Source organism: Leuresthes tenuis, unplaced genomic scaffold (genome assembly GCF_036924035.1).
Source record: "Leuresthes tenuis unplaced genomic scaffold, fLeuTen1.0.hap1 SCAF_2, whole genome shotgun sequence".
Lineage (NCBI taxonomy): Eukaryota > Metazoa > Chordata > Actinopteri > Atheriniformes > Atherinopsidae > Leuresthes > Leuresthes tenuis.
Window position 1 is genome coordinate 21,707,881 of NW_027325356.1, and position 15,293 is coordinate 21,723,173.

General features: G+C 40.2%; 1 protein-coding gene across 6 annotated transcripts in view; it reads right to left on the reverse strand.

Moving 5' to 3' along the window:
- sox6 (SRY-box transcription factor 6) overlaps window positions 1-15,293 on the reverse strand; it is a 129,776-nt gene that overhangs the window by 14,703 nt on the left and 99,780 nt on the right. For all 6 annotated transcript variants that reach the window (XM_072380650.1, XM_072380652.1, XM_072380654.1 and 3 more), the window contains 3 exons: window positions 11,978-12,127; window positions 9,769-9,949; window positions 9,450-9,616 (listed from right to left, as the gene is read on the reverse strand). In XM_072380650.1, coding sequence (XP_072236751.1) covers window positions 9,450-9,616; window positions 9,769-9,949; window positions 11,978-12,127 — 498 coding nt within the window. The remainder of the gene's footprint in view (window positions 1-9,449; window positions 9,617-9,768; window positions 9,950-11,977; window positions 12,128-15,293) is intronic.

A 15,293-nucleotide genomic window follows, 5' to 3' on the forward strand; every position in this document is an offset into this window, starting at 1 on the left:
TGTGCATTTACAGAATAAAATAACAGCTTTCGGGGGGCCTCTGAATAGTTGCTGCACATTACACTTAATGTATTATGCAAGGGGAGAGTGCCGACTGCTGCTGGCTCCATTGTTGAATGACCTACTTCCTCAGTGAATACACAGGGCATTAGCAAAGGGCTGTCTTCCTCTAAAGACTCAACTAGGAGATGGACACTTTGACTCTGCATGATACAAATAATCCCCCCCCACTCCCCCCATCCCCACCACCACCCTTGGTTTTGCCCGGATGACACTAAAAGCAGGCATGTTGCCACCATTCAGAAAAAAGCATTTGTTTATTCCCAGGGTGTACATTCAATCTCTGCCAAAGATGTACTGTCTGCGTTTACCTCTGCCTCTTTTCTTTATTCTCAAGCCTATCACATGCAGTATGAAAAGACACTCATGTAAAGTCCCTATACAATACTAACAGCACCCCAGCCACACACACTGACACCAACCCACACGTTAATCTTTGAGTCCTACCTTTGTAATACATTGTGCTGTTTTTCTCTCAGAGAAGTTTTTCAACAAATAAGAACGAATCAAAAATAGTCCACAGACCTAATGATTGTGACCAAAAAAATGTTAGTTTATGGATTTATGTTTTTCCTGATGAATAAAACCTTGTTGACAAGAATAACCAGAATAAATTATAGTGCATTTTGATGAAAAGAAGAAAAAAATAAAATCTTCAATATCTTCTTTCTCTTTTATGTGACTTTTTTTTCTTGATGGGGAGGGGGGGTGGGGGTTTAAAAATATGACAAGATGAAGGATGAAGATAGTTCAGATAGATAGCCCATTTGAGGCCTTTCACAGTATTTTGATTTTCCTCATGCTTTTATTTATTCAAAAACTATTCCTCAAAAGAAAGGACTGCAATTTACCATCATACTTGAAGGAGCACTCATTATTTATGACCAGCTGAGTGATTCTGATATACAATTAACCACTACCTGCTTATGGCCCGTGATTAGAGGCTGTCTATCTGATGGCCCTTTGCTTACTTAAGTGTTTTCTAATTATGACATATGTGGTGGTCCCTGCTGGGCAAGAGGACACTTTATAAAGAGAAGATGGAGTATGGAGCCTTTCACGGTGTCACGTTTTGTGGAAAGCGACACATTCGCTAACATGCACGCACGCGTATGCAGAGCAGAATCCATCACCCAGCCACATTATTGCTCTTAATGAAAGAAGCCAGCAGCGTGATGACAAAGTGACTGAAGTGCGATTAGCTGGATGGTGCTGCTTCAGATCCTTCCTGGACAGTCCAGGAAGAAGACACAGCGTTCTTCGGTGCTGTATATCTGTAATAAAGTAGTCTTCCCATCCCTCTTCTGCACATCGTTGGCCCCTCTTGATCAATCAAGTCCTTTTATAAACTCATGATCATTAAGCATCATGTTGGGCTGAGAAGGAGTGAGAACAGGGACCATCCATCAATGAATTTCATTAATAAGCAGTGTAGTGTTGAACTTCTTTCTCCACCACACTAAGTCATATGATCAGTGAGGATCAGCACGTTAGACAGCTTAGAGCAACACTGAATGAAACTCCTGTTTGAGGATTCTTTGAGGTTGCTTCACTTCATCTCACACAGGAAATAATTTGGGGGGGGGGGGGGGGGGGGGGGGGGGGGTTATAGGAACGTCCATACATTTTTCATAGAAGCCAGTGTTTTGCATACTACAATATGATGGTCTAATTACACTAAGTATTGCTTTCCTGTTATGCTAATTAGTATCAGGCTATCAGCCCAATATGGTACCACAAATTTTCATAAAATTTTATATACTGAGCTTAATATACTTATTGGTTATAAGTTTGTTAATTTATATCTGTGAGTTAGAAATATAGTTGATATTAGGGCCATAAATTATCTGCACTGCGCCAGGGTTTTGTTTTAGGGTTGGAAAATATTCAGTGAACTAATGCTTCTTTACTGCCCACGCATCAAGTGCTGTGATAAATTAATGGCAGTTTTATTATTTTATAGTGTCATTAAATTTTTACTGATCACTCTGACACAGAGGAGTAGCAAAGGACATGCTGTATCTGGGGAAGCTAGCCACACAGCCATGAGAAGAGACAGAGCGACTGGAAAAAAAAACAAAACAGTGTATGGCAGATATAAAAAGGTATTTATAATGCACACTTCATGGGGATGGTAAGAGCGAGACGTACTGAAAATTTATTCTGCTGAACACTGAAAGAAAAGTCACTTAGCCAAAGATGACATGAGCAGAAATCAAGGCTGGTCAAACAAAGTAAAGATAAAGAAACAGGAAACAAAAGATGTAAGCGTACACATTATTCCCCTCGCACTCGGACCACAACTGCTGGCAAGCTGCCGCTCCCTCCCCTAAATGACTTCAGCATGCAGCTCTCCACACCGCAAGTAAAATTACAGCAGTGCACTCTGAGATATGGTGGAAGATCGCCACCCACAATAATCTCATCTGCCCTGCCTGTGCAGTCTTTTGTCTTTAAAGTTTGGTAAGAGATGAAATACTTCAGTTACACATAACTTCAGATGACCAATGTAGCTGTAACTCACAGAGGAAGAAGATCAAGTAGGAATAGGAAAGATAACTGAATCTGTGGAACTTCTTGGGCGAGGTATCCCAAAAGGGCCCTTGTCAATGCTGTAAGGAAAGCTTTAATCTAGCTGGCCACAGAACATGTGCTGGAGGCTGCTTGCGCTGCCCACAGGGTGTATTCTGGGTAGAGGCGGGTGGCGGACAGCCCTGTGTATTGTGCCTGCTCCTGCCCTGTATTTAGGCAACACACTGCCAATCCTGACACTCCTTCACTTTTTCCTTTGTAAAAAGATTGAGGCTATACGGTAGCAATATGGCCTGAGATTGTTCAGAATCAAATACAAGAAAGCTGCAATGAGGGATGATGTAGACTGCAGTGCAGAGTCAGCTCACTTTCCTAGGTTTAACCTATCTTAGACTATAAGATTTTAGAGTTTTCATCTATCATTCAAAACTGATGCAACACCACAGCACAAACATTTCATGTACTGTTAGTAATGATGAGTCTAAATCTAAAACATAACTTATGAAAGACCTCAGACAAGATGAAGAAAGCCTTAACTGTACCCGGCAGTGGTGAATGCAGAGAGGTATTGAAACACTTTCTCTCAGTAACCTCTGTACGTTGTGGAGTCTTTGTGTGAAGACACAACTGTTTTATAGTAACTTTTAAATGTTGTGCGATGATCAAAAACATATGAAACATAATGTCTTCTGGTTCCATGCTGAAAAGTGTTAAGGCGAACTGAATGATGCAGACAGAATTCAAACTTGCATGTTTGTTCATCAAAATGCTTTGAGATCAGTCTTGATCTACTTTATTTCTTCACTCTGTAACTTCAGGTCATATAATGTGGTTAGTTTTTAGTTTTAAATGGATGAATAGATTTGATAACATTTACTGCAGTACTTTGTTAGATATTTGAACTATCAACTCTTTTCCTTGACATTGGAAATTATATCATTGCTTATGTTTAAGATTTTAAGATTGAAGCCTTTAACAGCTGCTGTACCCTAACAGCCACTTACATCTGATAATGTGCAGAACTGGCTCTTGTTATATCACACACCTGGTATGTGGTAAGTTGGAGGCACTGGTTCAGACCACAATGCAAGGCTTTGTATATCGAGTGTCAGTCATCACTGCGGTCCGTAGCTCTTGAGTGAAGACTCTGAGGGTCTCAGACTAAACCCCTCAACAATCTGTCCCAGTCCTGATGGAAACAAAGACTCTACTTTAACACGGCTTCTCACAGCTGAGCGCCTCTTCTGTTTTGTATTTTTATTGTAAGCAGTTGCAATGTTATTTATAAGTCTGCAGCTTTCCAGTAGTTTTTGGTAGTTTGAACCATTTAAATGTTAAGTACATCCAGCCATGCGGCGAACCCACAGGTCCTTTAATGCAGGCTGTTTCTCTCTTTTTATCCATGGCTGTTCCTTTGCTAAGGCTAATGCGCACAGCAGCAGAATCAACAGTAGCAGCCACAAAAGGCTGGCATCTGTTCTATCATCGCACAGAGCAAAGATGGAAAGCCATTTCAGTCCCATTTGTTCTGCCAGGGCATCACCTCATTTGTTTAAAAGAGAGGTAAGAAAGGCCTTTAATTAAATTAAGATGCTCATATCTATATATATATATTTATATATATATCTATATATATAAATATATATATATATATGTGTATGTGTATGTGTGTGTGTGTGAGAGAGAGCAAGCTAACCTTTTCTGGGCTTTGTGCCAATCTAATTTCTAGTTTGTTGTTTGTTTTTAATAAAAAGAAATGTGCCATCAGTATTAAAGATAAATTGCTTTTTGTTTGGGGTAAAACCCACAAAATGTGACCCTTCAGTGTCACTTGAAATGTTCACTTTGGATAAACAGTCATTTCTGTGGCATACTGCGATGGCTACTTTGGAACATGTTGTGGACATACAGAATATACAGCACATGTGACTGAATGTACTAAAATAATAAAATATCACATTTATGGGGGTAAATTGTAACATGTAATATCAGTCCATTTCAAAGCTGTAGCACAATTCTGACACAGTATTCATTTATATTTTACTCCCTGTTTGCCCAGATTATATGTGTTGACAACACATGCTTTTACGAGCTTACAGTTCTCAATAATACAGAAAACTTCAATGCTTCTTCCAGGGAATGAAGCTGAGTTTAAGCCCGCAGATTCATCAAACCCTCAGGAGTGCAAACAGCGGGATATTAGAAACTGCAGCACCACCAAAACCCCCTCTCAGATGTGGACAAAACCTCAGGTCTTGTTGGACACTGGAGCAATTATGTTCCAACAAGCAACAATACCAGAGACTTATAAATGGTCCTTTATAACCCATTCTTTTCCTCATCCTTTGTTGTGTGTGCCTTGTGGCAAGTACGGCATCACAGGTTTTAGTCACTCAGGCCAACAGCATTTCTGAACAACTACAGCAGGCAAAATTTTCACCATGTTAAAAGACAACTGGTGAAGATAATGGAGCCAAATGACCCTCCAAAGATGTGGTTTTGATGTCCTTAAGGGGAAGAGGTGAGACAGCAAAAGACTTGACCTGGGACAGAAGCCTACACTCACACAGAGACACACTTTATCCGAAGTGTTACTTCATTTTTTATTCTTTTGGCAAACGTGAACAAGTGGACATAGCATTAATGTAAGCAATCTTCACAATAGCACTTGCTGGCTACAGCCAGTGTCTGGGAGCTGAACATAATCTAATTTGGATGGGCAAACCCTTGTATGCCAAGGATTTACATTGCAGCCAAAATGCCTTGGTTTGCAATTTCCAAGACAGCAGCCGAAAAGGAGCAGAAAATTGCTTCCAGGCCTGCAAAGCAGACAAGATTATATTCAAAGTCTTTGTGAGGGCTTTGCCTGAATAGAGCCCTGGCATCACATGCACACACAGACACACACACACATGCACACGCACACACAGGAGGAACAGTATAAGCACTACAACCAATAGGTTAGGAGTCTGCATTTTGTGGAGCACAAGTGTAAGCTCCATTTGAATATTTACAGCCTGAGCTTTGGGATACGAGAAATGGACAATTGTTGTCATCAATACTGAGGAAAGAAGATGTTGTGGGGCAGAAAGGGCAGTTCAATAGGTTAATACGCTGACCTTTCCCCTTTTGATTCCAGTTAGGGACTTGTCAGCAGAGGAATATATTTGATCTCACACAACTTCCAGGACATCACATACGCTGCATTTTATGAGAACTAAGAAACTGATGCATTGATGTAGAAATGTGCTTTTAGTGACAAATCAGGGACAAACAAAACAGCCTAAACTAATGCTATGGAGCCAAAAAAGAGACTACAGAGTTCATCAGATGACTGGTCAAAAAGTGATCACTCTTTCTTTGCTGTTTTTATTTTTTTCCTGAGCTGTCACACTGTAAGTCACATGAGTCCGAAAAGTACCGACATATGTGTACACAACAGGGACGCAATGTAAAATGAAAGTTGTTTTCTATTGTTATTCAGGCAACAATTGCGGCAATGCTCTCTGAGAAATTCAACCACTCATTAACTAGCAGTTTACAGGCAGGTAAGTATTGGTTCAAGGCCTGGTTAGACCTGCCATCCAGCTTCGACTAAGATTTCTGTCAGTGACAAAACAATTGAACAAACTTTTATTCTCCTTAGATTTTGATGTTTATTGATAACTTTTTGCCTAATGTGGCAACTTATATTGAAATTTAAAATTTCTGTTATTCAGTTAAACAGGTTTTTAATGTTTGAATACAATGAGTCACATGGGATGATTGAAAATACGTGCCTTTTGTTTTTCAGAAGAATATGGCAATGGAACTGATATAACTTTATATAAGAAAAAACTGAATTTATATAACTAATGAAAATACATTGCTTAAATGTAAAACGTTTTTTTCTTGCTGAGCCAGTAGAAATCTATTAGCAGAAAGCTCTCCATCTCTGACCTACTGGCTATATATTCTAATAGGCCATAAATGTTGATGACAAGGCAGCAACATACTGTAGCTGAATCTCTGCATGCACCATCTGAGTGAAAACAAGTAGACACAGATGCTTGTTATTTATTCACCCATGACCCTGAAAAACAGCATGTCCAGTTATAGCTGCAGTGCATAATAGAGGGAAACAATTCAAATGGTTACAAATGGGCTCAGATGCACTGTATAGTATATGACTGTAGGCATACTGGTGCGTTCTAGGTAAAAGCTTCCACTGGGTGAGGAGGAGATTGTAAATAATGAAACAAAGTAATTGCCCTCCGCAGACAATAATACCTTTAGATAAATATTTCAAAAAGGCAAATTGCAGAAGGGTTGTAAAAAGGTTTCATTGTACTGATGGGATATAGTAAAAACAGACAAATAAAAAAACAAGCAGGAAAATCCGCTTTTGTAAAGCATGAATATTTCACATGTCCTCAGGTTAAAGGCTTGTATACTGTTGAACAGAGTCTGATCTATCCTGTCTTTTCCTAGGTCAATGGCCAGGAAGGGAGAGAAGGGGAGCTAGAGTCACAGTGACAAAGGTTAGTGAGGAACGCATTGTACTGTTCAGATACACTTTGTATGAAAAGATGAATTGATCTATCTGTAGGCAGCACTTAGACCCACTCCTCTGCCCGGTCATTACAGTGGGATAAATCAATATTTAATATCCCCTCTAACAGCCACACTGAATGATCTTAACCTCTCCTTAATCCCATTTATGTTACCTTTACAGAATCTTCTTCTTGTAAGCTCTCACTATGATAAACTTCCAAACAAGAGACTTGGACGGGAGCTATTAAAGACCACGCCATATTTATGTCAGGTGAGGCGCTTTCTTAAAATATTAATATTATGAAACTGACTAAAGTGAAAGCTTTTATCTGGGGCGTTCAAGCCTTTCTACTCTGTTAGCTTGTTGTATCAGCAAAAGACTCTCTCACCTCTCATTTTACAGCTGAATTACAACTTACTGTTCTTTATTGCAGTCAGAGGATGAAGATGATGGGGCAGTTCTTTTAGCTGACTTGATGAAGCTTGGCTTTAATGTTCATATCACCCTAATAGGAACTGTGTCACTGAAACTAACAAGTGACAATAGCTCACTATGATTTGCACAAGCCAGAGAGTCAAACGCCAGCTTGGTTAAAGTGTCGTTCAAAGAGACTGATTTTGTAATAAAAATGGAAACACATTACCTGAGGTGATGCTGTTTCGTTTATGGGTAAGTAGGTCTTCTCAAGAGACACACAAAGGTATGAGTGAAAGATCTGAAGGGCTTCAAATTACTCTAATTATTTGGTGGTGCCTCATTTTTCTGTTGTCAATACTCTGGTTCCTTTATTCTGCTTATTTCCTAAATAATTTTTCAATTTTTCAATTTTTATGGCCCTTTTATGGCCACTTGATATTCACTTACTCTGCCCACCCACAAACATTCACGCACGCACGCACAGACACACGCACTGACACAGACACACTTGCACAGTTTCTCTCTCCTTAGGTGGCAAACACAAACAAAAGGTAGATTACAGGTGAGGAGTGACTGATTCATTCAAGCGCATCTCTTTAGAAAAGGAAAAAAAGGCATTCTTCCTCTCTGAGATGATTGCTTGAGCACTGGCTGAACAAAGGTTGAGTCCAAAATTCACAGAAAACAAACAGAATTCCACAAAAGAGTAAGCAGGGAGTAAAAAAGGTGTTAAGCTTTACTTACGAAGGACAATGAAGCTGTAGGTGTGCTGCATGTGGAAAATCGTATTGTTTAGTTACTTCTGTCATGTCATAGCAGATTAGACTGCATGGTTGACCACAGACACACCTTAGTTGATAGGTAAGGAGGCAGCTGTACCAACTCCTGGGACTGACAATGAAAAAAAACATGTTTGCACGCGCTTGCTAAAAGCTTGTATATGTACCTACAATACCTACAAAATGAATAAATCAGAAAAAAAAGCTTAGAATTTATTTTTGAGCAAGGTCGCGTGGCTGTTTGTCAGTACAGTAATGGAATAATAGACTGATTCCTTATTGTAGAGGTATTTTTTTCCTGGCTTTTGAGGGTGCAACTGTGCGAGAGATGCTTCATCTCTGTCCTTTCATTGGGCTGCACTGATTTATTTACTTCACTTCAGTAACAGCATAGTTGATTGCCACCTGGAAAGACAGTTATCACCAAATTAGAGATAAATCAAAATAGATATTCATTGACTTTTTTACATATACATTGACCTAGTTGAGAGTGCTGGTTGAAAGTGTCAGGTGCTGAAATATTAATGAGCATCGCTCCCAGTTTCTGCCTGCTCCTCACAGCCAACTGGCAACATGGCATCAAGCTGAAGAGAGGAGGACAGCTTTTTTCTTTCCTTGATTGACTCATCGATTGAAGATATTTTTAAAGGGAATCCCTGGGAGTGTGTGCTCCTGGTACAAAGCAGCCCCATCCCGTGTCAGGGGACGGAGAGGACTGCGAGTTGGCTTTAATTGGGCAGACTTCAGAGTCTTCTTAACCCACACCGGGCACTGCCATGGCCTGTTACGGCCCTCACACCATCATCAACAACGCAGAAGCCTCGAAACATGCACACACAAACATATTCTTGCTAATTTGAGTAAATATACATGTGCATGCTAAATTATGCCAGCTCTTATCAATACGACCACCCTGGACGTGGATTAAAGAAAATTACTAGTCTTAAGAATTACTGCTGTATCAAAATGTTCCACTTTCATGAATAGTTTCTCCCCTTCACTTCTTTCAAGGAGAGCTGAAAGTTCTTGTGGTCAACTGCTCATTTCTTGCTTTATGGAAAAATCTTGCAATGGAGAAGACCTGAAACAGTAATAATAAGACAAGACTTAATGATTCTAGTTCTAACCTTGTCAGCTCTGCAATTGTTGAGGCCCACTGAACTAATGCCCTGCTGGTGGTGTTGCAGCTGCTCCCTCTGGATCTGCTCCCTCATTTTCCGAGCCTCCTGGATGGCCTTCATCACTGTGTCCTGGTCCCCGAACAGGGCAGTCGAGTTCAAGCTGGACAAAATATCTAGACACAGAGACAACAAATTTTGTTAGCTAGAACATACATAGCCATCAGGGAAAATCATGTGTTTGTGACATGTGCTGTACAACATTGCAAAGCTTTACAATATCATATTGACATATGTGAGTAAGTGTGGAGACACTTTGAAGTCTTACCAAGAGATGAGCCCCGGCCCAGGCCTCCTCCAAGCGGACTGGGGATACCACCCTTGCCAATGAGACTATTAGGACTGCTTTTACTGCCGAGGAACAAGTTTTGTGTCGGGGATGTGGGAGATTTGACCATTTCTGTCATCTTTGGCCGAGCAGACAGGTTGAGAGGCTGTGTTCCCTCCTCCTACGGCAACAGAGACAGGAGTATGAAAGAAGACAGATGTGAATGGGTCCCCCCTCCCTTTCCTGGAGCAGCTCCGGATTCCCAGACAGCACAGTTCTCCTCTGTTTCTGGTTAATTATAGGATCCCTATCCAGACCCACACCTCCTCCTTGATTCCTCCTCTTTCTGCCTTTCTCCCCTGCTCTCCCCTTCTCTTCTTTCTTCTCTTCTCTACTCTACTCCTCTGCGATCGTCCTCACAGTTGCCCAGCGCCTTTGTTCACACTAATTAAAGCAGATTCTGTCTCTCTGTACATCTTCATCTGTTCTGCCTCTCCTCCTCCCTGCTCCCTGTGTCTGCACTCTGGTTCGAAGAATAAATAATGACCAGATAACGGCGGTGGCAATGATCAAAGACAGCTGTTCCATTCATCAGATGTCGACTTACATTATCTACTTCATTAACTTGTTTTCTAATTTCATTCCTCATTTGTGCATACTCTGTTTTATCATATGCTTTGATATCCCTATTTCCAAAAAAGTATTAAGAGCAGTGAGGCTCTTAGATGAGGTCAAAGGAGGATGCATTTGTTTTGAGCTCTATTTGCTGGGCTGGTTGCAGCCTTTTAAAACCTGTTACTTCTTTGAGATGAAGAACACTTCTCTAAATGCTGCCATTCTCATCCTTTTGTCTACTGGCTCCAAATATGTTCTACTAATGGGTACTAGAGACTGATGTAAAAAAATATTTGAATTGATTTATGGTCTAAATATAATAGATAGTTTTAATTAAAAAATTTCAGTAGTTCATAGTATGATTGTACAATTTGGAAAACACCCCAAGATAATGGTCAATATAAGCAAAATATACACATTAGATGATCTTAAATACAATAAATGCTGAATGACTGTGGGAAACAATGCAAACATTGGCATCACAGAAGAGGAATTTAACTCGACACAGGATAAATCTCCCTGTGTACCCAGCACAATGAGGGCTCATGCTATCAGTTATAGTATTTTTCAGAGCCCAAGTGTCTCCTTATCCAAACATATGGCTCAAGCATAGACTGCCCCAAGGCCTTGTTATTACTCTGCCAATAACAGTTTGTCATGTCAGTGAAGCTGAAAGCAGACAAACAAAACTGAAGGCAATCTGATTCTACTGGAGTGTGGACATAACTGGGAAGATGCCAGTGCATGTTTGCCATCTATCTATTCATGTATAATTCATTTATCTAAACACCTTAATTTTGTTTTATTTCACAATATCTATAATGTTTCCACTTGATTTGGGGTTTTGTTCATATTAGGCTGATTGGCATTAATCTACTCTGATAAATGGATTATTTTTCTTGTATGATGAAATTAGTGTTGAGTCAGTTTGATGGAAATTCCAGGAGGCAAGGGACCTGGATGTGTGTGTGTGCACGTGTGTGTGTGAGTGAAGAGAATCTGAAGTTGTTTCCTACCATGATTTATGGTCTTTCTTCATTGTAATGTTATTAAGCTAAACTACTTCAAAATGGGCATATGTTTCTGATTATGACCTTAGTGAGTGGGAATGATCTATGTGGCCTTTCGCTTGCATTGAGATTTAGTGGAGTCATGCCATACAGCAGCAGAAAACGTACCCTATATTTGGTTTGTTTACAGGGAAAAAAAAAAAAAGAGTTGTCGATCCTACTTTTTCTTCACTTTTGTCAGCAGTTGTATGGAACTGTTGTAATGGCTTTATTTCAATTTTTGTAACAAAAAAGAAGAAAGGACTTTTCATTGTGGAAAAAAAAAAAAAACATGTGTTCCACAAATTACTGGCTTGGAGCCTGCCATAGCTATAGCAACCATGTCCACAGAGTTCTGGTTGAGAGAGGGCCTTGTTAAAGCTCTAGAGATTGATGGCCTGTTAGAGGCTGGCCTCACCACACTGAAGTAGTGAACATTGTAGGCGCTAGTTTAATCAGACAACACCATCTAGGCTGGGTTAGGTCAAGTGCCTCTCAAGGTTTGGATTGTGGGGTGGGCTGGTTGAAGGAGCTGAGAGTTGTACCTTGACTTGAGTGATGGGGCTGGAGGAACTCTTGTCATTCTTCAGAGATGAGGGAGAGATGGGCCCACTTGCATTGAGGGGCTGGGGGAGAGGAGGCATCTTGGCTCCAGGAGAGACCTGCATGCTGGCAAGCTGGGCGGCATACAGTTGCTGTGGGGTGGGGGGTGGGGTGGAGAAACCCACAAGGCGTTAACATCCAAATCCAGAAAACATTCAAAGTTTTATATTCTCTCTTTTCGTCTCCCTAGAACTCTCTGCCTCTGTGTCTGCCTTCATCCCCCCTCTCTTTCTCTCTTTTACGTCTTTCCTCTCTTTCCATGAAGCTGGCAGCGAACCCCCTTCAAAGGTCTTAACTGTATTTCAAAGGCTGAACCCAGAGAGAGACAGCAGTCTTAAAAACCATACAGAGATGGCTTTCACTCAAAATACTTGGAGCCCCTATTTTCCACTCATCACAGAGAAAAGTTTGCCGCCTGGATGCAAATTTGTTAGCAAAGAGCTCTAGATCTACATAGCTTCCTATTGAAGTTTCTGGCCTGTGATTTGTCTCCACACAGTCACCAGAGACAGCCGCACTCCTCAAACAACCTCATCTACTGCCATCACAGAATATGTTAGACACAAACATTGTAAGTCCTAAGAACCTGTATGAAGACCTCTGATCTAATCAACATTACATAGGTAACATTTAAAACTGATGTGAACAGGACGGAACTCTAAAAATTCAGTTTACATTACGTTATTGGGCTCATTATGTGGCACTAGAATCAGTAGTTACATGCATATGATATAAGGGTTTCAAGGTCTTAAAATAAATTGGTGAGCCAAGTGTTGGACAGATCAAATTTTGGGCAGTAATGTATTGATTACTCTGGATAATGTTACAGATTTGTATCTTGACATCAAGTTGCATATCTGTTCTTCAGTGATTAAAACCTCAACTTGAAAATAATGTCATATAATTATTATTATATATCCTTTTCTATCCACCCACAGCAATACAGCAATGTTGAGACTTTTCATCCTTGGTCTGTAATCAGTGGCCTGGAAGGAAGTCATGAAATGGGGTTTTGTCTCCTACAACAAGCAGCAGGGGTCTGTCAAATAAAGCTACTGCCTGAAAAAAAACGTGTTACTCCACATCTAGCCTTAGACCTCACTTCATCAGACAGATAGCACTTAACTGGCACACTGGCCTGCTATCCCCAGACAAGGTAAACTGTATAGTTTGTTGTGTTATTCAGTCAGATGGTGCTGCCACAGATAATCTAATTTCTCTTCCACTGGCCAATCAGTAAACCTTGACTCATTTCCTGGTTTGACTGGCCACATACAGACAGCATTTTGTGTAGATGGTAAAAAAGCAACTTGGCCCTACTGTCCACACCTTTGGCAGTTTAAATGAAGACGTAAGCCAAAAAAAAAAAGCACTTTATTTCCACGCACATACCTCCAGATATAAACATATGTACTCCTCTTAGAAACCTTATCGCTGCCACATAAGCGGCAGTACAAAGGCTTCATTCTTCCAGGGGACCTAAGGATAACAACAGCACATGGGCAGCGGAAATGACAGACTGATTATGTTCCCACAATGATAGCACTGCCTCTACCTCCCTCACAAACAGCCTTTTGTCTCCGACAGGCTCGGACACAGGAGCAAACTTAACTGTTTTCTTCTTATTTAAGCTAGATTTAGTAAATGTCAGTGGTAAAGGCATTTTGTGTGTTGGAGGGACGTGAAAAAGGGAGGGAAATTGTGACAGTAAGTAAAGTAAAAAAAAAGAGACTGAGGAGTCTCCATTGACTGTCACTCTAGGCTACATGGAAGTCTTTGTAGATGTCTGCTGGACAGATGTTTGCTAACAGGCCTGTTGATCAGCATACCCCTGACCTTGAGTGGGAAGAACTTTATTGTCCCGGAAAAAGAACATAATTAGACTTTTCCTCAAATTGCACACTGTCAGGATGCCAGTACTGATTAGCAGGTCAGTACCATGGGGTGAGATACAGTGGTTAGCCTTATGACCAGGAAAACTCCAAGAGCATAAGAACAATAAATACAATCAAGGGAGACAGATGTAATATGCTGCTTAAGCACGGGAAAAAATGTCACTATAAATGTGTGTAGTTTGGTGGCACTTTCTAAAGCAATATTGCAAATATGGTTCAAAAGAAAAAGAAAAAAAAACAACAATTCTAAATGAATAGTGCATTACAGAGTGATTTAACAATAGGCTTCTTCTAGTTTTAACAGGAAGTCATTAGTATAATGAGCACTGTGGTGTCAAAGGCTAAGGAAAGATACATTTTGCCAAGTTTTGGACCTCATTTATAAACTGAATTACTGAAAATCTTTGTCCACATAGTTTAAAACTGAACTAAAGTATTCCCTTGCTGGTTATACAGGGACGGATGTGCCTGCGAGCTTGTTGGGAACTTTTCATGACCTTTAAAAACATCGAGTGAGGAATCAACTAGTAACCCAATATTTGTTCCACAGAATAATATGTGTTGTGCAGGTTCAATTTTCTCTCCCATCTTTCTCGTCTAATCTTCAAAAGAGATACCTTTGGCCCATGTGTATTCCTGGCTGAAGTATTATCTGTGCTGCCACTATGTAATAGTTTTTATGCTCAGCATCTTTCATAAACTGGACTCAAAAACAAGAACAGAAATGATCTTAAGACTAAGTTCAAATAAAATCTAAGATCATTTTTCAATTGTCAATTCTTGTCTCCCAAGACATAACTCATGTGTCTGCATCCTTTAGTTGACTCTCACATCCAACAGCCCATTCTTTATATCTACTTGCCAGGTGCGAGCAAAAAAAAGGTTCACGGTAATGAGGGTCAAGCTGAAAGTCAATGCTCTGTCTCTGGAGTCCTGGAAGAGTAGGTGAATGCCTTAGTAAACCTTTGGAATGATGCTGTTTTTATTTTCCGTTTCCTCTTTTCTCCCTGAATACCAAAAATATGTTGTTTCTATTTGTAGGAATGAGCATCAATAAAGTGTTCTTCTTTATTATATTCAAGGAAAATAATACAGATGTAGTAAACAATAGTATTTTTAGTTGACAAACGACACAAATATAGAAAAAAAAACCAAAACACTACACCTAAGGTCTTTTTTTTGACCCCATCGTTCCCTTTTTCCCAGATCTCAGCAACCATAGATTTTAAGTGAGTGCAACACACCCAAGGTCAGCCTGTTAGCCTCTGGTAATTAAAAACAAGCCCTCTGGAGTAGCAGTTATCTGTCTGAGGTTAAATGAGGAGGTTCACTTTTCCGCCTGCGACATTAAACTGAGATTACA